General features: G+C 41.0%; 1 protein-coding gene across 1 annotated transcript in view; it reads left to right on the forward strand.

The window, feature by feature from the left end:
• Positions 1-16,943, forward strand: part of LOC111217407 (cadherin-4-like) — a 226,301-nt gene extending 209,358 nt beyond the window's left edge. Inside the window, exons 11-17 of the mRNA XM_022739264.1 lie at positions 1,752-2,008; positions 7,523-7,665; positions 12,689-12,928; positions 13,182-13,418; positions 14,939-15,078; positions 15,200-15,364; positions 16,396-16,943. Of these exons, the coding sequence (XP_022594985.1) occupies positions 1,752-2,008; positions 7,523-7,665; positions 12,689-12,928; positions 13,182-13,418; positions 14,939-15,078; positions 15,200-15,364; positions 16,396-16,602 (1,389 nt within the window). The 3' untranslated portion in view covers positions 16,603-16,943. The remainder of the gene's footprint in view (positions 1-1,751; positions 2,009-7,522; positions 7,666-12,688; positions 12,929-13,181; positions 13,419-14,938; positions 15,079-15,199; positions 15,365-16,395) is intronic.
• Positions 16,944-23,086: the final 6,143 nt, after the last annotated feature.

Below are 23,086 nucleotides of genomic sequence, written 5' to 3' on the forward strand. Positions count from 1 at the left end.
CTCAGAGAAAAGAAGTTAAAATCCAGAAAAATCCCAGTTGCTTCAAATAGTTGCAGACAACAGACAGGAGGAGCTGAGCAGCAGAGCTGGTTCAGGACCACAGCCCGCAGTGCAGCTTCCAGTAAGTCCAGTATAAACACCAGTCAGGTTTTACAGAATAAGCGGTAGGCTGAAGACAGCAGGAATCTAGTCTGAGTCGATTTAGCAGGATAATGTTGTATAGCTTCGTTTTCTGCTCTTGTTTCATCAGAAATTCTAATACGCTAAATTAAGTACTCAAAGTCTGTGTGATCAGCTCAGATCTACAGATTTTTTTTACAGAAACATCCATTGAAGGAAGAAGTATGGCTGGTATTTACTCCTTAATGTCCAGTCTGAATCCTGGTCTCACACTCTCTATAGCTACTTAAAAAAGAGAAGTGCAGTTTAATGTGCCTGTTGTTCTATTTGATTCATTGTGTGTGTGACAGGTTGTACGTGATAATGTGCCAGTCCAAGTGAAAAGTCCCAGCCTGTTTTTTATTCCCACTCCATCCCTGTTTGTACCTGTGTGTGTGTGTGTGTGTGTGCGTGCGTGCGTACATGTGTGTTAGTTGTTTAGAGAGAATATGGGTTCAACAGGGGACCACTTGACACGGCATCTGTTCATTTCCTTTGTCATCAACAAGGTTCAACAGCTATTCCCCAGCCACGGGTGAAAGACAAATGTTAACAGGGGTTTTAACATAATCGGCATAATATTTATAGTGCATCTATGCTGGTTTGCTCATAAAAAGTAATAATAATGATAATGCTACTAATAACAGCAATAATCATGAGATGAGGAAAGGCTTTATTTCTTTTTTTTCACCTGTAAGTCAATAATGAAGACTGTACTTTCACATGAAGAATATATTAATTTCTAAATAGTTTTACCTATTTTCCCCATGAAAAAGTAAATTAACATTATATATACATATATCAATATAGTCTAGTGTTATGTGCATTTGAATATCATTTGTAAAAGCAAAACAAACACCTCTGCTCAATTATTTCTCAGTTTATTACAGTTTAGTAATCTGACATGTAAAGCTCATAAATTGAGAATTAATGAAGCAAAAATATTTGTTTTGCTTGCACAAATGTGCACAAATGATGTGCAAGCAAATGAATCACCACTTTGGAGTCATTTAGAAGTTGTTGGTGTGCTGAGGTCTAACCAAAAACCAAAAGCAGTGCAAGGATAAAATTTTTATTTTGACTGCACTAACGAATCAAAATGGTTTTATTGATACCCTAATTATATGGGGTGCCAACTTCAAAGAGGTACTAAACTGGTGCAGCTTTGTCCTGTTCACTAAATGTGTCTGTACTTCAAATTATATTTGAGTTTTCAGATTAGTCTGAAAGACTGGCTCATTAAGTTTATTCGAGTCTGTTTCTAGTTTTGTGCAATAAAAATAGTGTAAGTAATTTTCTACGGTGAGGCATTACATTTTTCGACATTTATTACAAAGGCTATTTTGGCCTTCCAAAGCGCTTCAACTGTCAAAAGCTCCTGGTAAATTAACACACACATGATGAGGTGAACACGAGTAACCTTAGTTAGAGCCATTCTAAGGCTTCTTTCATCTATTTCTCCTCCAATCTAAAAACTATCTTTGATTGTTTATCAAGAGAAAGACTTGAGGCTTTATAATGTTTTAACCACCTGAATTCAGTTAAACTATCTTCTCTCACTCATGTCATTAACTCTTCCTTCCTTCCTCTAGCCAGTAGACTTTGAGATGAACCGTGCCTTCATGCTGACGGTGGTGGTGTCCAACCAGGCCCACCTAGCCAGTGGCATCCAGTCGTCACTCCAGTCCACAGCAGGGGTCACCATATCTGTCCAGGACGTCAACGAACCCCCTTACTTCCCCACCAACCCAAAACACATCCGCTTTGAGGAGGGTGTCCCTGCTGGCACCAGCTTGACGACCTTCTCGGCCTCAGATCCCGACCGACTACAGATGCAGCAGATAATCAGGTACTGAGTGAATACAACAGAGCAGACAACAGAACAGGTCCTAATTGGGGTAATTCTGACATTTTAACAGCATGCCATCATCTTCTTCTGGTGCAAAATCATTTAGATTCAGTTACATAAGTTCTATTACATATGCTCAGTCTGAACACAGAAAAGTATTGTCTGAATGAGCCTTGAAGTCTCACTATCTGTATTGTAAGTACAAGCCTGGCAGAAATCCCTCCATATGCACAAGCAGAAGGCTAAAAAGCCTATTGGATTGGTTCCATGTGAGTAGTGAAGGGTCAAAGTTCAACAAGGGGACTATATTTTGGCATCACCCATCTCTCAAAGTCTTACTCTGCGAAGTTTATGAGCCAGTGGAGAACTCTGAGTAAGGAGGGTACGAAGGTTAATAGGGAGCAATAGCCTCTGGGGTAATCAGAAGTGTGTGCATTCTGTAGGTTGCATGTGCACATGCATGCAGGTGCACACACACACACACACACACACACACACACACACACACACACACACACACACACACACACACAAACAGCAAGAGAGAGAGAGAACAGAAAAGATGGAGGGAGGGGGGAGTGTAAGAGGAACAGCTGGCTCAAGCCCAAATGCCTGACACAGCATTATGTCCACCTGCAGTGTTCTTCCTCTGCGCTAAGCCTCTCTGGATTTTAAATGTAAACCAACCTTTAAATGACCAGCAGACCTTTCCTCAGTCCTACTGTCAGCCCAACAGCAGCAGTGATTACATTATTGCCTTTCAAAGTTAGAGGTAATCTATGAAATACACTTTCCTCCGTATTGATGTTGCAGTCGTTTTTGAACATCACACAACTGCAAGATTCCATGTGTTTCCACTCATGGTCACATGTTGAGTGTCCTTATAGATTATTGTGAGTGTATTGGTGTAATTTAGAAGCGCCACTGTATTGCACGGCAATTGAGTTGATAACATGGCTGTTGAGTGTGACATTAATACCACCTCTTTCCAACCACCCCACACTCCAACAGCCCCTTCCTTCCCATTTTCTCTGGGGAAAAGATCTAAACAAATTTCCCAGCTAATTTCACAGCAAATGAGAGTAAATTGGGTGTACATTATAATTTAGATAGATGCCAAAGTCACCAGCTGGGCTCTCTCTCTCTTTCTCACTCTCTGCCTTCTCTTTGTCTCTGCCTCTCTCATCCTCTCTCCCTGTTGAATTCACTTTGACCCCTTTGGTTTCCTCCCTGTTTTTCCATGACCTGTGCAAGACTGCAGGCCTGTACATCTTGGAATTAAGTTAACCTTTTACAAGCATGCTGTGGTCTGTCAAGGTCTACTTAACACAAACATAAAACCAAATCTCCTTCCTCTGCTCGCACCACTTGAGGAAGGAGGCCTGTAGAGATGGCAAACCACCACCTCAATCATTTGGATCCATCTGGATAGGATCACTATCAATCCGCCTGCTTTACACCAGTTCCATAAAAGGTATCTACTCAAGACTGTTATGCAAGGGCACTAATCACAGCTATTCCCTCTGTCTCTTGAATCCTCATTATTCTGAAAGAACAGAAATTCAGGGGTTCATTCTTTCCAATCATCTGAAATCCCTCCACAGTGTTCGCATCACCTTATAAAACTTTCATTTTTGAACTTTTAGCACACAGAGCGGATCTCAGTGTACATACTTCCAAATGCCATTAATCAAATACTTAACTGACGTGTCTGTTCACATGGGGGAGACTTCTAGGTTTGACATCACCGTTTGTGTTACATGTAATTTATGATGCCCGTCTTTGCATATGACAAAGAGCGGTATGTCTTCGTAAATGAAAGGTGGAGAAACATAAAGAGAAGAGAGACAAGGAGAGGATTTAGAGGGAGCTGTTAAAGTCCAAAGTAAGGTGAAAAAAAGACCTAAGGGATGGCGGAGGGAGGCAGAAGGGAGCTGTGGATGGTGAGCTGACTCTGGGTCAAGGTTTGAACTTGACAGGTGCTTATCAAAGGAGGGACACACTGACAGTGTGCTGCTTGGGTTGTGGAGGAGGCAATGTGGACAGGAGCATGGCATGTGGAGGGGGAGAGGGCGGGAGAGTGAGGCATCATGCATCACCTGTCAGACACCCAACCAGTAAGGTCGAGACATGGGACTGGAGACACTGGCATAAATGATTACCCAAACCGCCTTGACTAAGCTCGAGACATGCATTTTTCATCCTCAGGGTCGGGGCTTTGAAAAATAAATGTCATACCTCTCCCTGCTGCTTGCTAAGATCACTAACCTGCCAGGCATAATCATACATCCAGCTGTACTCACACACCAACCAACTCCCAAATGAGAGAAACCTTCGGGTTGAGGAGAGCTCAGGAAAGCATTGGAACTAAGATACAGGAAATAATAGTAAAACCTTCACACATTTAAAGCAGATTTTTCATTCCAAACTCGTACTAGAGTAAACAAAAACTGTTTACCTTTCCAAGAGGACAAAAAAATTGGCACTGCACTTCATTAAAAAGTTAGCGATAGGGACTGCCAATTGCCCACAGTAATGTTGTTGACAATCGGGACTTGTAAACAAAAACACTGTGAGTGCTTTCACAGGAATCATTCTAATGGCCAGAATAGCCCTATTGTTTACAGGGTGCTATCAGAAAAACTGAAGTAAGTGAAAATGGCCAACTATATTCTGTCCTTAACCTATTTAGAGTTTTACTGAAGAATAGGATTAATGATACAGGGGATTGTGCATTCACTGTGTTGGAAATGAGCTCAGCCGCAAAGACTGTTCATTCAGGACTTCATTTGCTTCATATAAGGTTTATTACATCTGCACTGAGGGCTGTTTAGGAGACTTAATTAAAGTGTGGTGGTGAACAGTGAACTCTGCTTTATGCACAAACCTTTGTGACATGGCTTTTATCATCAGAGGGCACCCATCCACTTGCAGTGCATCGTGCAGTGTGCCCAGGAAAAAATAGTTTCCAGTGGTATTTTATAGCCCATTACTGAAGAGGAAGTCTCACACACACCATTTTCTCCTGTCTCTTTTTTAATTTGTCTTTGTCCCTGATATTAAAGGGTCAGTTAATCCAAATTACAAAAAAAAAACAAAAACATGTTTTCTCACTTCTGTCGAGTCATGCAGATAATTTTGGCTTTATTTGCCTGAGTTGTGTGATTTCCGCCTTTGAAATGTCTCCCTCCACTCCAACACAGTGGGGGTTGATATAATTTCCCTTGTGGTGCTCATATTTAAGAGAATAGTTTATTCACTTATTCACTTTCTTGCTGAAACCTAGTCGAGTACATTGATACAGCTGTCATGTCTGTATGCTAGATATTAAACTTGAGCCAGCAGATGATTAGCTTATCTTAGCTTAAAGACTGGGAGCAGGGGGAAACAGCTAGCCTGGCTCTGTTCAGAGGTACAAAAGAAATCCACCTACAGCACCGGCTCCTCTAATGCTAACTGCATTTTATATCTTATGTCTTTAATCTGTACACAAGCTCCAGTGTTAAAATAGTAGGTTGTGGTTTTATGGGGAGTTACGTGCTGGCAGTAGTGACTTCCTGGAGTCTCATCATCACTGTAAGGTTGCCAGGCAATTAGCAGAATCTCCAGGGCTCCAGACTCCACTTCTGTACAGATTAAACAAACAAGATATGCTGCGTTAATTAGTGACCTTTAGAGGTGCTGGTAGGCAGATTTTTTAAATCTTGGACAGAGCCAGGTTACCTGCTTCCCGCTGCTAAGCTAATCGTTTGCTGGCTCTAGCTTCATATTTAGCATACACGCATGAGAGTCGTATCGATCTTCTAATCTAAATCTAATCTAATCTAAACAAATTCCCTAAAATGTCAAGATATTCTTTTTACTAAATTCAACAGCAAACAATGGTTCCAGTATTTGAGTGAACTGAGCATTTAATTTCCCTCTGCTCAGTAAAAAGTGCACCAGTTTGTCTGCCCTCGCCTGGAAAGACGGAACATTTTTCTTTCAGTCACAGCAGAGACAGTCAGTTTGGCATGGCAAAGCCAACAGAGATGCAGTTGGACACAGAATAGCCGTAGGTGTCAAGTCAGCCTTAATGAGGATATTAAAACCAGATCATACAGCCATGCTGCTACCTCTGAATGTCACCTCTCCTTCTTCTTCCACCCATTCCTGATCATTTCCCTTACCCTTTTATCCAACCCTCCCACTGTGATGGACTCACTGTAGTCCTGGTGGTGATTTCACAGTCCGCCAGTTAGTGGCTACGGGCTTGGCTAGCCTGTTTGAAACCGTCTAGAGTGTGGGAATGTGATCTCTGTCATCCCCTTCCCCGCACTGCGCTACGCCTGGGATCATGCCCATTGCCTGCTGGGAAAATCGCACCTCCCTCACTGCAGGAGAGAGATTATACCCTCCGTCCAAGCCCCCTCCTTATCACCACCCACCCCTCTAAGCTTCCATTCTCCTCCATGTAAGTAGAAATGTACATCCTGTATTTAATCAACACAAATAAACAAGTCATCTATATACTGACATTAAGCACACAACAATTCAATAAATATAAAAGCAAGGTTAAGGTCAAATCCATTTCAATTCGGATGGATTTAAAAGCTGGGAGTGTAGACCATATAACAACATGGCCTTATTGCCCAAACTGACATTCAGTAAATGAAATCGGATTGATGTAGAAGCCTTGTTGTGTAAGGCCAAGGTGTCAAATGTCCAAGGATGATGTTTCACATGTGAAAGTGATATTGTAGTCAGAAGAGGTGGAAGTTGATGAACTCTGTATCACAGAGAGAATGAGAGGAGGATGAGAAGATACAGACAGGGATAAGAAAATGTATGAATACAAAAGCACAGCAAGATGAGGTGAGGCGGCATGGGTTGAGAGAGATCAGATAAAACTGAAAGTGTGGAACGAGCCGAAAGCGACAAAAGCCAGAGAAACAAGAACAGTTAGATCAGAATGAGATTGGGATTCAATCCTGGAGATGATCCCCTTTTCCTTCCCTGCCCTTTATCCCAGGGGAGTGTTGCCACCTGCTACCACATCCACTTTCCTGTTTGACGATCAGTTACCAAGATTCTATCATCGAGTGTCCAGCCGATACACAGCTTCCCCATACATCCACAGGAACATTTGCAAGCATACGTGCACTAAAGCATCCATGTTTATAACCCTGTCGGGCGGTTTAGCCTTCTGCAGCATGAGAAAGCACTTCCCAAGAACATGTGCATGCAACACACAGATAGGCAGTTATAGCAGTGCTTAACTAGAGAAGTAATTGACTCCTATGCCTGCTACACAGGAGTGAAAAATTAGGTGAAATTGACTGTAGGCTGCAGGCTCTGGAGGAGAAGTCAATGAAGAATTAAACTGTGTGAAGGTCAGGCTGTTGTGATTTTGTGAGAGTGTGTATGTGCAGGCAATCTAAGTATACACGGATGCAAGAGAAAATTTATAATTGCTTGTAAACACAGAAACTGTGGTGCTAACTTCTCCATCGATCTATCCTTGTGTGTCTTTAGGTATTCAAAGCTGAATGACCCCGCAGACTGGTTGTCCATCAACAGAACCAATGGTCAGATAATAACCACAGCAATGCTCAACCGGGAGTCCGTCTATGTCAAAAACAATATATATGAAGCCACATTCCTGGCAACAGACAATGGTAAGAGGCTCTTTTAATGCACATGTTTTATCAGTGAACTCCTCATTCCTCATCCCTCACCGTTCATTTTACAGCCCCTAAAGCAGTTAATACCAAAACTAAAGTTAAAAAAAAGCATTATATAATAAAATACTATTACTATAACATAAAAGATAAATGTAATTTGCTAAAAACACATTGCATAGTTTACATATTGCACATTTGAACCTTTGCTGTGATTGATTATACAGATATTATCAAGCTATCATCTCTGCTCTGAATCCATTTGCAGCTTATCATTTTCACACTGGTCATCATGATTTATAGAAGAATGCTGGCTGTTCTTGAACGGGGAGAAGATAAATACAATTTTGATCAAAAGATGCTGCTTAAGCACGTTTCTGTGTGTCAGAGATTTCCACAGTTTTGAAGTCCCAGCAGTTATGGCGCAGGATCACAGACCTGGAAACTTCTTAGTAATGCTCACAAAAAGTTCTGATATGGTATGACTATTATTGTGTACTACAGTATAATATACATCTAAGTACAAATGAAGCATCCAAGTAATCACCCCAAACCAGCAGCAGACACGTGGGCACGGAAGTAAATGAGTGCCAGCAACGACATATTACAGGCTATAATAATAAAAATAATAAATAACTCAAGTCAAAGTGTTGTTGCCAGTGTGTAGATAGATACATGTTAAAGTGAAAAATCTCAAAAAGGTTGTAACTGAATTCTTACTAACTAACAGGGACTGGGTTCACTGGTCAGTCACAACGTGTGATCAACTCGCCACGACAACAATCTGTGTAACGCTGCACCATTATAATAGTACTGCACCAAGATGCAAGTGTGCCCAGCTTTTAAAGGGAATGGGAGATGGTACTCTGATTGGCTTATCACATGTTATGCCTGAAACACACTGATTAAGAGACAAAGTACAACCCTTTTGAACCATGCGACCATTTTTTTCTGCTGTTAAAATAGCAAAAGTGGACTGTTAAAATAGAGCCCACTGTCTTTAAGTTAAGATACTTGAATACATACAGTATAACGGCTTAATAAAAATGAAGACATTTGCGTGGATTCACGGGGATGTAAGAACACAGAAGCAGCATTCAAGTGCTGTGCAGCTTGACTAGTTAGAGAAAATCCTGGATTCATACAACTGGTCACATCATTGATCTCCTCTCCTCCCCTCTCCTCCTTCTTCTGTCCATGCCTACTTTCTCCTCCGCTTCTCACAATTCATGTGGCATATATAAATTTTTTGCTCTGCCTCAAAGTTGAAACTCAAGCTTAACTGAGCACAAACTCAATCACAGCAAACAAATAAGTTCTTTTTTTCTCAAATGGAAGTCAGTGCTTTTTCTCAACTAAAAAAGGAAATTCGTTTTCCCTCCCCAATTGCCTTATCAGTGACGTGCAGTGCACTAGTGTGTTTACCTTAAGTTGAGCTGGCTTTGAAACATTGGTGTATTTATAGTTGTGAGCATGTGGGAATGCACTCATTTCCAACACATTTATGTGAGCGTGTGTGTGTGTGTTTCACATTTATTTGCGATGACTGACAATGTCAGACACCATGATGTGTAATCTGCTGTGATGATGGGAAGGAAGAGGCACTGGGATTAGAGTTTGAGACGCTCTGGTTGTTTGGACTTCACAAACATCTCTTCTAACCCGTGATTTTTCTCTCCCTTGTGGTTCCTGGCCTTCTTTATCATTTCAATATGTTACCTATTCCCTGAAAGAGCATTTTTTTCACCTGACCTCTGTAAAGTGTATTCATGTTACTGCCAGGGTTGACTGATATTGGGACTGCAGTAAGTCCAAAAGATGAGAAGCCAGCAGTTCAAGTTATGTGTGTATATGTGTGTTTGTGTGTGTGTGTGTGTGTAAATCAGTCTTACTATGTGGGTGTTGCTGGAGTGCCAGCCGTCATAACACGAGAGGGATTATGGTAAGAAGTACTATGAGACAGTAAGGATAGTAGGATGGGACATGGAGAGGTGGTGACAGCATAGTGAGAAGTACACTTGTACTGCCACCATATTTTTGTGTTGCCCCCCAACACAATCTGACGACTTTCTGACACACACATTTCCTTTTCAAACACCTATGGTATTGTTTATGTGTTTGTGTGCTCTTCAAAAAACATATGGTAGACTTGCTACAAGCCTTTTCACCATGCCTCACATCTCTGAGCCACCATCAAAAAAAGGAGTTAATACAAATCCTTTTGAGGAATTTACACAAACATAATTATTTATTTAGCTGGTTAAAACCCACATAATTCTCCTATCAGCTGTGGCAAGCTGCTTCCACATGTCCCCCATACATGGCTAGGATTAACAAACTAGCAGAATGCTGCAGCAGCGTGTGTATTTGTGTGTGCATGTGTGTGTTTGTGCGTGCGTGTGTGTGTGTGTGTTTGTGTTTATGGTTCAGTACGTAGATGTGTTAAATTGGCATTTAAGACAGTACATTAAAAAAGTGTGCTTATAACAATGTATATGAAAGTAGCCACTAATGATAAAACTGTTGGATAATGAGTAAATCGTGAGAATCAAATAAAATGTTTCGAGCAGTTAGAAGTTGTTTAAAGGTAACATTATTATATAACCTGTTGAATGTGATGTGTGATTTCTTTTATTGTTGATGTAATCATAATATAGACTGATGTAGTCGTAGTACGTGATTATTGTCAGACTGCAATTACTGAAGTTATTACTGTAATAGTATTGCTATGTCATCAGTTTTACAGACCTTATGAGGTAATAATGAGGGTGTCATTTTAATTTATTAACTTGTTAGCCTATTATTACATTTTCTCATCATAGCTAATCACATTAACAGGTTTAGTTACATTTCATCTGTTCTTATTTCATGTTTTATTATTTGACTATCTATATAATGTGTTAGCTGTTACATTATTCACTTTATATGAGGATTATCCAGTTTTGAATTAAAGTATTAGGTGAAATAAAGTAGATGATAAGTGTCACTTGTCCATTTGATGTATCTCTACACCAAGGAAATACAGACTTTAGACTGTACCAATAAATTACCTTTCAGCAATAATTTTCATCCAGCTCTAGTTGAAACTCTCACTCTAACACTCTAGTAGAGTTATAGTTGCACATTGTTTAATGATCACTTGATAAATCTTTATCAATTAATTGCATTTTATTTGTGATCTATAGTACTAATCGTAGTATTACCAATCAGACAGGGCTCAAACTGTCAAAGGACTCACTTACAGCCCTCCGTCTTTAACTGTGTCTCACTCCTCATGTGGCAAATGTCTTGCTCTGTTGCCATGTTTAATTGGCAGATCTGTCAGCTTTGCATAAATCTCTTTGTAAATTACATCGCCCTTATCTCATCCCAGAGATGGGCCCTTGGGTCGCTTGATTCCAATGGCTCAGCCAGTGGGGCATGGAGGGGAAATGGCTCGTAATTGGAGGCAGCTAAGGGTCGTCACCCCCTGACACACACTCAATAAACAGCTCTGAGCTTTATACAGCCAAGCACTCGTTCTTTCGATTTCTCTGTGCCACATTTTCATACCACATATACACGTTCATGCGTTCTTCTCCCTGCTCTGCTATCTTACGCTGATTGCTTAAAGTGTCTATTTTTTACCTTCAGTTCCCTAATAATGCTGATGGTGATGGTCTGTTGCTCTGTTCAGTCAGTGCAAAAGGCTTCAAGATTGTGTCTGCAACTGAGGTGTGTGTGTGTGTGTGTGTGTGTGTGTGTGTGTGTGTGTGTGTGTGTGTGTGTGTGTGTGTGTGTGTGTGTGTGTGTCTGCGTCTGTGTCTGTGTGTCTGCGTCTGTGTGCACTAGTGCATGTTATTACAGTCCAAGGCTGACAATATTCTAGTGAACCAGCACCTGCAATGGCCGCCTACAGTCGAATCAGACCAGATTTCTCCACTTGTCTTAACAGTTTCCAAAGACTTACAACACAGACTCAGGTGCAACAGTGGTGCAAAGTCTACAGGCATTCATGTAAGAGAGTATCACAATTCTCAGAGCTCCCTAACAAGTCACATCTGCACCTCTGTATGTATAATAAGATCGTTGCTAAAATTCTATGAATATTCAATAAGCCAATCCTGTGCTGTAGTCATTGTGTGTTTAAGTCGTATCTACTTGTAGGATCACATTCAGTTAAGAAAAAAAAGTCACAACACACGGGTTCTACTGACTTCCACCTACCCAGAGGAGGGCACAAAATGTATCTGTTTGGCTAAATCTGCCACGTTTCCAACACAGAATAGTGGAGTTCATTGATGTGTATTGTCTCTGTGAAATAAATGAAATACACTACATTATGCGTTACAAATGAAATGCATATGATTGGCTGCTATAGTCTGCACTGTGGAACATCAACAACTGCTTTCCCCCTGCTTTACTTACTCAGGTAACATTGAAACAATTAAGGACTTAATGACAAATGTATTGTGACGTGAGAATGGAGGACTGAGTGGGCCACGATGAGAATGCCCAGTTCACCTTTCAATAAATACAGTGCATTGTTAATATTGCAGACAGAGGGGCCTTTATCTACTGAATCATAGATGACTCTCATAGAATTGTGTAAATACACACAGACAAGGACTTGTTTGATTGTGTTACAGTCATCATTATTGTACCTAAGCCCTCTCTAGGCGATTGGATGTGCTGTGTCTGCATCTGGATCGACTGTGATGGGTTTGATTTGGCTGTAAGGCTAAAAGAGGAGCTGGAAAGCACAAATGTCAGAAGTATTTCTGTCAGAGGCAGAAATTCTCCTCCAGCTCTACAGCATCCCTACCTCTAACATCACCAATGTTAATAAACAGTGTTCTTTTTACCATGTCTCTTTTCTTTTTTATCTCACTTTTTATTTGCTTTCGTTATTTGCCTCCCCTCTGTTGGCCTTCAACTCCTGTCCCTCTTCCCTTTCTATCGCCCCTTTCACTGCACACATCTCATGTCATCCTTTCCTCTCATCATGATACTATTTTCTCTCCTCTCTCCCTGCCCCCAGGCTCTCCTGCAGCCAGCGGCACAGGCACACTGCAGATCTATCTGATAGATATTAATGACAACCCCCCAGTGCTCATACCCAGGGAGTCTCAGATCTGTGAGAGGATGAACAAGAATGTCAACGGTGTCAACATCACTGCTGCTGATGCCGACACGGACCCCAACGCTGGACCCTTTGTCTTCGAGCTGCCCAACTTCCCCATCAGCATCAGACGCAACTGGACAATTTCTAGGATCAGCGGTGAGGAGGTCTCAGCGTAGATGTATACTACCAGGGAAAATTGAAAATGATGTTTTTTAATAAGCTCCTTATACCTTTCATGCCTACATATCAGTATCATATTTTGCAATTTCAGCCATGTTAGAATCCTTATGTTGAACCAATTCTCAAGATTTTACAGCTGCAGATAGAAAATGTGAGTTTTGGAACTATAAATGTGATGAATACTAACATAGTAACATTCTTTTCTCTTTCCTTTTCACTCTTTACACAGGCGACTACGCCCGTCTGGGTCTGCGGTACCAGATATATTTAGAGCCGGGAGTGTATGAGGTCCCTGTAATTGTGTCAGACTCAGGGAACCCTCCATTGTCCAATAGGTCACTCATCAAAGTGAAGGTGTGTCCCTGCGATGAAAACGGAGACTGCACCACTCTCGGGGCCGTGGCAGCCGCCGGCCTCGGAACTGGAGCCATCATCTCCATCCTGATCTGCATCATCATACTGCTCAGTGAGTATCAGCCGTACATATCGCATTCATCCAGTGACACTTCACTGCTCTCAGACATGTCACACACCCACACACATACATACGATGTGAAAAGTTACAGCTGCCTGTGATTGGCTTTGATTTGCCTCTCTGCCAAAAAAAAAGTGCAGTTCAGGGCGCAGGCATTAAACATTCACCAGGCTGTGATACAACAACATGAACAATAGTTTGTATAATGGATGAATGTCTCGACTGCTGGAATCCTCCCCAGCATCTCCCAACAAGAAGTTTTTGTCTTCTTTTCCTGGTAGGGTAAATATCTGCTGCTATCTGTCTTGCCAGTGATTCATGCTGCTGGCATTCTTTGTTGCTGTGAGTTGCATCATACATATAAATATAGACAAGTCCTATAGACAAATTCACCCACAGCTGTGAGATTTTTCCAACATATTCTAAAACGTAATACTGTATGTAAATGATCCATTCTTCTCATTATTAATACAACCACCAATTCAAGTTTTGGAAGAGACCCACATTTATAATTTATTTATCTTTATGTTTATTTTATCAAGTGGAGCCCACCAACTTTTGAAATCTCTTTTCAAAGATAGCACACAAACACAGATGATTTACATAAGCAACAACAAAGCTACAAAAAAATGTAATAATAATAATAAAAGTTGAATAATAAAATAATACTAACAAGAAAAGAAAGATGAGAGGAAGAGTTTGCACATCAGGATTCGTATTACTGTTTTCTGGTCAGGCACTCTTATGGTTATGGTTTAGGCGTAAAAACGACTTGGTCAAGGTTAGGAACAGACTGTGGTCATGGTTGAATGGACTGTTGGTTGGAAACGAATTATGAAAAGCAGTCTCTCAGTGTCGAAGTAACACGCTTTGTGGCCCCCACCATCCACCCAACCTGCTCCATGAGAGGTTTTGTGTTGGTATAATTGCGTCACGCTTACTGCCAACAGTGCACGGCCACAGGAGGTTAACGTAGTTTGTTGGTTCTTGACGGTCTTTTTACATCTAGAGCAAAAATCCACATCTTGTTAAATACATTTTCAGTTTGCTGGTGTGTTCATCATCATGGTTCAAGGTATAGAAATGTCTCAACAGCTGTTGGATGCTTTGCCATGAAATTTGATGCATACATTCATGCCCCTTTCAGGATGAACTGTCTAAATTTTGGTGATGCACTGACTTTTTAGTCTCTCGCTGTCATCAGGTCAAAATATATAATTGTCCAATACTTTGGTTTATGACCAAATAGCTAGAAAATTAATGATATTTTGTGTATTGTGCTAATTAGTTTGTGATCAAATTAAGATAGTTAATTAAGAACATGGTTAATTTTGCCTGCTTAACATTAGACTTGTCATTGTGAGCATATTAGCATACTAACTTTAGCATTTATCTCAGCTCCTAGTCTTGTTAATGTCAGGCATAAAGAATTTCCTGATTGTCTGTCATGTGTTTTTGATGCACGTTGTTGCAGCTTACTGTATAGGTTTATCATGTGTGTATCATTGCAGGCATGGTGCTCTTGTTTGTGGTGTGGATCAAGCGCAGAGAGAAGGAGAGGCAGACAAAGCAGCTGCTAATTGACCCTGAAGACGATGTCAGAGACAACATCCTCAAATACGATGAAGAGGGAGGAGGAGAAGAGGACCAGGTGAGATCCCGAGAGACATACACACACACACACACACACACACACACACACACACATACACACATGCTTTCTATGTTGACCTGTACCCTTCTTATATCGGTGTGTCCCTGTGGCTGTGTAGGACTATGACCTGAGCCAGCTGCAGCAGCCCGACTCCTTGGAGCATATCATCAGCAAGCCGCCTGGTGTCCGCCGGGTGGATGAGCGTCCCATCATCCCTGAATCCCAGTATCCAATTAGACCTGTCGTGCCCCATCCAGGAGACATCGGGGACTTCATCCACGAGGTGAATTCCCACGCACGCACACACACACCGGACACACACATTACATCTCCCATGCACAGGAGCTCAAGGGTCATCAGACAGTTTCTCCCACAGTGAGCTGGCCTCTCACTTTCACTTCCCTGTGATCTGACATTTAATGCGATTACTTATTTCTGGATGCTGTTCAATATGTAAACTCCAGTATGGCGATGGCAACAATCTTGAGTTTTGTTTAACTATACAGCTGCTCTCGCTGCGCCAGGTTTATTCACACACACACACACACACACACACACACACACACACACACACACACACACACAGTCACACACACACAATTCCAACATTGGCACACTGATGCTACAAAATGCTGATTGACAGACTTGTGACAACGCGTTCACACTCGAGAGGTGTTGGCAGCTGTTCAGCTTTGATCCATCCAGCCTTGACTCTCCCTCCCTCCCTCCTTCCCTCCCGCCTCTCTCTCTCCCCCCTCACTCACACATGTACTCACCTGATATCGCTCCAGCAGTCTGGTAAAACACAAACACAGCAAACACATGGTGTTCCTGCCATGCACTGCGTCCCCAGGGGTTGAGGCTTTTTAGGTTTCTAGCCGTAGCATTTCTCTGTATTTCAGTGAAGTGGATGAAGTCAAAATCCCTTCACCTGCCTAACCTTCAAGTCAAAGACATTCATTTGTCATTCTAAGAATCAAGTACAGGTTTGAGCATTGGCAGAAAACATACAGACCACTTCACATCTTATTTATGAAACAGTAACAAAATATTTATGAATAAAGTTTGATCGTTCATAAATCGCATTCAGAAACAAGAACCGGCCAAAGCAGCTCCTGATTTATGTATTCACATACATGAAACATGCCAATTTATGCAGGTACAGTGACTCTGGGCCTCTCAAAAGGAAAGTGTGGTACAGACTTGTTGCTTTTCCATCACTGATCATCAACCTGCCTTTTTTTTAAAATCATATTTACCACTGTCGGCATGTGAGCACTGACCACCACCTTTCCTCATCTTGATCCTGTTTAGGGTCTGCGAGCAGCAGACAACGACCCCACTGCTCCTCCTTATGACTCCCTGCTGGTGTTTGACTATGAGGGCAGTGGCTCCACCGCTGGCTCTGTCAGCTCGCTTAACTCCTCCAGCACGGGGGACCAGGACTATGACTACCTCAACGACTGGGGCCCACGCTTCAAGAAGCTGGCTGACATGTACGGAGGAGGGGATGATGATTAAATCTGCCCAGTCACACATGCACACACACACACGCACACACACACACCCTCGTCCCGTCAGCTGGCCTGCCATGCTCTGTCCCTATAACATATGGGGCTATTACACCCTTATTGAACACACGACTTGTTCACACTGACCAACTGACTGACCAACCAACCAATCAAATTACCCACCACAGAGGACCAGTCCCGTGAGTCAGTTTCGGGTGCTCTTCTCAACCTTCACCTGCTCTAAGCTTGTCTTAGACTGAAACGGAAGCTCTGAATTGCAGGCTTCTCATAGTTTGTATTTTCAAACTCTTGTGCTTTTGTTTCAGTTTAGGTTTTATGCTAGATGTAGGTTTTAGTAACTTTTGTCTGACTTTGTTTTTCCTTTAGTTTTTGCAGCTTTTTTTTTTTGTCCTCACTCCCCTTAGATTTGAGTCGATTCCTAAGGGTTTTCACTTTTCCCTCGCTGTCAGCCCCTGCCTGCCTCTCTGCAGAAGCTTTAGGTTGAGCTTCTTGCTTTGTCTGAGGGGAACAAAAGGAATAAAATGAAGAACACAGATATGAAAGTCCTTCTTTCTTGAACTTGAATTACTTAGAACAGAAGCACTGTTGTTTAAAAAGTGCCTTCAGTGGTGCGTATTTTAGCAGACTCCCGCTAACTCAGGATTGGTTGCCATTTTCTGGGCTTATGTGCCCTCATATGACCCCTGACCCTTTAACTCAGACCTTCCCTTGTCATTTCTGTGGTCCTGCAGGGCTGTGGTAGCTGCGGGAGATATCAGTGCTGGTTTAAGAGGAGCATTGACTGGCTTACGAGGGCGCTTTATGTAGACGTACTGTACATAGGCCTACAGTGTGTCTGTAAGTTATGGACAAATCATTAACTTTTCAAGTCAGGCATATCTGTGCTCCTAGATCACAGCCAACTTGAATGTGGTTACTGAAATCACAAAAATACATTATGGGACTGTCTTAGAGAAGAAATGCATTGCGTGTCTTTGTTTATTGTGGCTTCAATAGCAGCTGTGTTTGTTTTGAGCTCTGAGTATTTGCACCTAAATTCTGAAGATTGACAAGTCAAGTGTGTTACCTCTATAATGTTACTGTATATGAAGAACATATGAGGGTTATTTAAGGAGACTTTGCCTTTAAGATCATTTAAGGTTTGCATGTTTATCCCTACACCCAAAGGTTATTAACATGGCACCAGTTATTTGTGGTAAATGTGTCAAAGAAAACTATGTAAACTGTACAAACATGAGGGAAAAGAAAATACTAGATAACTTCAAATAGCTCTGATAGCGTTACATGCAGAGTTGTGAGCTTGTCTGAGCCACATTCCGAGTCCCGCTCTTTTTTTTCTTCTTTTTTTTTTGTGTGTGTTGTTGATTCACTGTTGTTTCTCGACAAACTTTTAATATACAAACTTTGGTGCTGGTCCCTGTCACAGAAACTGGGGGAATTGAGCCTCAGCCAGGGATTTAGCGCCTTCACAATCTGTCTCTCTTCAGGCAGCATTTCATTCATCTCAAATTTTCTCCTGAAATTTTTGGCTGCAAGTTCAAGAGGTTTTGAGAAGAAGTTAGAGGAAGGGAAAGTCTCTTATGAAGTTCTGCACTTTATCAAAGCAGACTTGCAAAACTAAAGCTTCAGTAATAGTGCTTTAAAAGACAGACACTTTGAAAGACAGTTGTGTTGTGACTTAATGAAAAGGCAGCACTACCCATGGGCTTTTGTAATCATATTTCAGCCCCCCAGAATTGCATATACATAGAGAACTGGGGGGGAAAAAAGGAGCTTTAGTCTTTGTATTAAATTATTTAAATATGCAAAACATTTCACAGAAGGACCGGGGAGATGCTGGTGTATGATAGAAAGGTTTAATCATTTCTTATCTTCCTAGTACCCATTGAAATGCTCCTTGGTGGTAGCCAGTTTCAACTTGATGTGGACTGACCAGATCTTTTATTAATTATGAATATGATAAATGCGTTGAGGAAATCTTCATAATGACAGTGTTATTCAGATAATGTGATGGCAAGGATTCTCCTCTCATATTCTTTTGTATCCTGCTGCTTTTCAACTGTTTCCCACCTGCTAACGGTTCATTTAAAGAATCGCTAGTTTTTCCAAATGGTCATAAAAATGGTCAAATGAGCCCACTGCGGGGAATGAGTATAATTTGGAGTGGATGGAAAAGAATTGAGAGATAAATGGAAAAGATTACCTGTTAATGCACATATTCATCATGCCATTAAAAAGAAATAAGGATGAGTGTGTAATTTGACTATAAACAAGGGACGGAAGGTCAAATTATGATTAATAAGGTCAACAGGGTAGGAATCTCTTGATTTAGATTCATAGATGAATGGGTTTAAATTGCACCTTGCATTACAGAAACTGACAACAGCGATTTTTCAGGACAGCTGTCAGCTGAGACAGTAGACATGAGAAAAGCAGTGGTTTCCACAGCCTGCTGCTGGATAAGCGCTTATCTATCCAATTGCTCGTCAGCATACAGAATATCTTCGCAAAATAAACACAGCTGTTACTTTCTGCTATTTGTGATTATTTCTGACTTATAAATGTTGTATATACAGATCATTTTTATACATTTGGTGAAATGATTTATCTGTTTCTGTGTGGTCTTTTCCATTTTCTTGCACTCTAGTTTTGTTTCAAATGAAAACTTGGCAAGGTATATCTCACCACAGAAAGCCATGTGCATTTAAGAGAATCAATATGATTCTAAATGGGCTTACAGCCATACTCGTGTCGCTGTTCAAGTAAATCATGGTGAAAAGGTCCCATTTCAAACCCACCTGTACAGTCTATACTAGCACACACTCACTCCTCTAGGCCTTACTGTATATATGTGAGTGTTCAATATTATATAAACCCTTTCAGCATTGTTCTGATACAGCTGCAGAGCTCCAACATTACTGAAGCCCATCCGTATCCATTCACAGGATAAAAACATGCTCATGTTGTCTTATCAGATGTTCAGACTGGCTTCAGGTCCAAACATTGCAGGAGCCCCCACTCACACACACACACACACACACACACACACACACACACACACACACACACACACACACACAAACACACACACATACATGACACATACATGACACAATGCCATTATGATACTGAATGTTATCAATGACTCGCAATGACACATGGCAGAAAATCATCAGTGGAGTTGGTCAAAGTTGACCCCCATTAAAATGCAATTTATGATGGGAAATGAAGGAAGATTGATCATTACTTGTTACATACTTGGTCCACTTGTCTTATTGATGTTCCCTTGCTAAAGTGAGGGGAGAATTGGCAAATGAGAATGATGGAAGAACCATCACACTGTTGTAGTCCATCCCTGTCTTCTGGCTGTGTCGGCTCTACTGCCTCTCTGACTGGTGTTAGTTAAAGGACGCTTGGTCTCACTCTGGACACTGCCTGACCATGGACACACACATGACGGGAAGCTCCAGCAGAAGCCAGACTTTTGTCTTGTTTTGGCCAGAAACATACAGACAGGCAGCAGTGTTTCATTCAAGTCCCCCCGATACTGCTCAAGTCCAAGTGTACATAGTGTAGTATTTGCTTGAAGCTAAACAGACTGAGTTAGGCAAACTGTAACTGTACAATTGGAGCTTTTTGCATGTGTCTTTTTATAATGGACAGATGAGTTCTATTACAGTAATCATACAACATTTTAAAATGTGTCGCAGCCCGCATGACCGAGGTTGCAGTCCAGAAGGGATTCTGGTGTACCATACTCACATAATTTCAAATGGAGGAGAAAAAAAAGTTGAAAAAATAATTGCACAGTTATTGAGTCAAAAGACTTCTTTTGTAAATTGTCAACAGCACAAATATTTTGTATTGTTGTTTGTACCATTTTGTAAGAAAATGAAGGGAAAAAAACAAACAAAAAAAAACGGAAAGAGTCTGTTGTTTCAAGCGTGTGTTTATAGTGCCACTGCAATCTTGGTTTCCAAATACCGTACAGTACATGCGCAGCCTTGCAGATCAACCTTGTAATATAGACGCTGAGCTGGAGACTCCCTGTCAGCACCATGTGTTATAAATAAAATTTCCCCTCCTTATAAGAACTCTGGCTCCTGTCTCTTTTTTGTCACCCGCTGATTTCTGCAAGTGATGCATTTCCTCACAACCGTGTTATTTTTAAAATGATAATGTGATTATTTTGCCCAGGAAATTGTTAAATTAACTGAAAAAAGTGTCTGTGTCAGTCAGGCAACTTTACACCATGTTCAATTTCAATTAAGTTTAAAATATTTACATGTATACATACATAATTTCTTTTGGTCAGGCAGCATCCATTGATTAAAGTTTTGATACATTGTAGCAAGGATATAAAAAATAATTTAAGAAAAGAGAAGTCTTGAAACATGTTGAGTGTGTCAGCGTTGTCTCTTCTGAATCGCACCCTAATCGTACCATGCACAGAGTATAATTTGATTGAGTCCTACAGTAAATAGAGCAATACCTGCCTTCAAAAAGAGAACACAAAAAGCACATTGTAACTGGATTATACTGTAAGAACACATCAGCTGAGAACCAGACTCATCTCAGGGGAAAAAGATTTAAAAAAAAAACTGCATGAGTTTCCAGTGAATGTGATCAATCACAGACACTTTATCAAGTTGGTAAATTACACAACAAAGTACTACTTACAGGCAAAAGAAGCACGCATATGCACTTAAATGGAGGCACACATGCTGTGTGCACTTGCATGCTGGCATTAACACAAAGGCCTTTATAGACAGATGCATGTGAATGTGGCAGTGTACTGACTAAGGAACACAGCTTGTCCCTTAAACATAAATGGTCTTGCATAAAGAGATACAATAATGTGTTCCAGGAAACATTTCCACAATGTTAGAATCAAAATTGCTGAGAATTTGAAATTATGATGTGCTTCTGTTTGCACGGGTTTAATATGGATGATTGAGTTTCATATTCCAAATTAGTTTTAGTGCCAGCCATGAACAAACATAAGCTAAAATGATCAACACAATTAAGGCTGTTCATTTGTCAACTGTGCCTGACAGGGTCGTCTTCCAAGGTGGGATAATGAATTCTTTGTAAGCTACAGCAAATGAAATTCAGTGCCAAAATAACTGAAATGAAAATAGAAATAGGTGCAATTCATTTCTTTCTTTCTTTCTTTCTTTCTTTCTTTCTTTCTTTCTTTCTTTCTTTCTTTCTTTCTTTTTACTTCAATGCTCATCATTGCTGCAAATGTCACCATAGAAATCTAAACTAGGTAATGTATTACACAACCTATAGAGAGGCACCTGGCAGTGAGTTTGCAGATTGCAGAACCTCTGGGGCCTTCAGGTAACATAAAAACCTGAAAGGCCCTCCAGAGCCAGTGTTTGGTTTGTCCATTCTAGGCTACTGTAGAAACATGATGGTGCAACATGACAGGCTCTCTGGAAAAAGACCTGCTCCCTATGTAAATATGAAGGGCTCATTCCAAACTATACTAGCTATATAGCCTATACTAATGAAAACACAATCATCAATATTATATTCCATTATATGTCATTATATTCCAAAAGATGCCCCTAAATCCTACACATTGGTCCATTAAGAGAAAGATATTTCCATCAGGAGTTGGTGGAAACCAAAAGCAGAGCTTTGAGCTATGAACTGCTGGACATGTAAACAGGTGGTTTAGTGATATCAACTTAAAACGTGATATCTCAGTGTTGTGTTCACAACTTGTTTCCACTGCTCCCAAGTGGCCAAAATAAAAAATAAAAAATCAACAACATATCGGCAATATTGGCAACAATATAAAATGAAAATAAAATAAAGGCAACTCATTGTTCAGTATAATGATAGATGATTTGTAGTTTATGGGCTAAAACCACCAGTATGTCCCTTTGACAATAGGCACTACTGCTTATTAACAGTAAAACCTCTTCACTGACATTTCACTTCTGTTTTAAGTCTTAATTCAGCGATGGCCACTATGAAAACAGGGGAAACCTAAAGGTAGAGAAGGAAATCAGTTAGCAGTCAGTGCATGCAGTCAAGGCAGCATGAGGAAGGGGATGAGATGACCCTTGCCTGTTCTATCTTAGCACAGCAGGTCAATGAACCAACAGCAGACTGCATCTCCTCCTCATTGATTGACCTGTCAGAGCATGTCAATGCACACGAAGACAGAATAAGCCCTGCTGTTACACAATGCTCACACAAGCACACATGAACACACAAATCTCTCTCCTCAGTCTACAAGAAAAACTGAGGGTAAAGTGAAACCAGCTCTTGCCCTTCCACCAGCCAGACTGTGGGGTTGACAGGATAAGTCAAAATGGATTAATTCAGGAAACAGTGGCACGATTATCAGAATTGCCCCATGCTGAATTTTGAACCTGAGTGGATTTATGCACGTGGGTGGTTTACAGCTGATATTGATCTGCACTGCAACTTATTTTGCCAGCTTTACCAGCTAA

This window comes from Seriola dumerili, unplaced genomic scaffold (genome assembly GCF_002260705.1).
Source record: "Seriola dumerili isolate Sdu_G_001 unplaced genomic scaffold, Sdu_1.0 BDQW01000043.1, whole genome shotgun sequence".
Taxonomy (NCBI): Eukaryota; Metazoa; Chordata; class Actinopteri; order Carangiformes; family Carangidae; genus Seriola; species Seriola dumerili.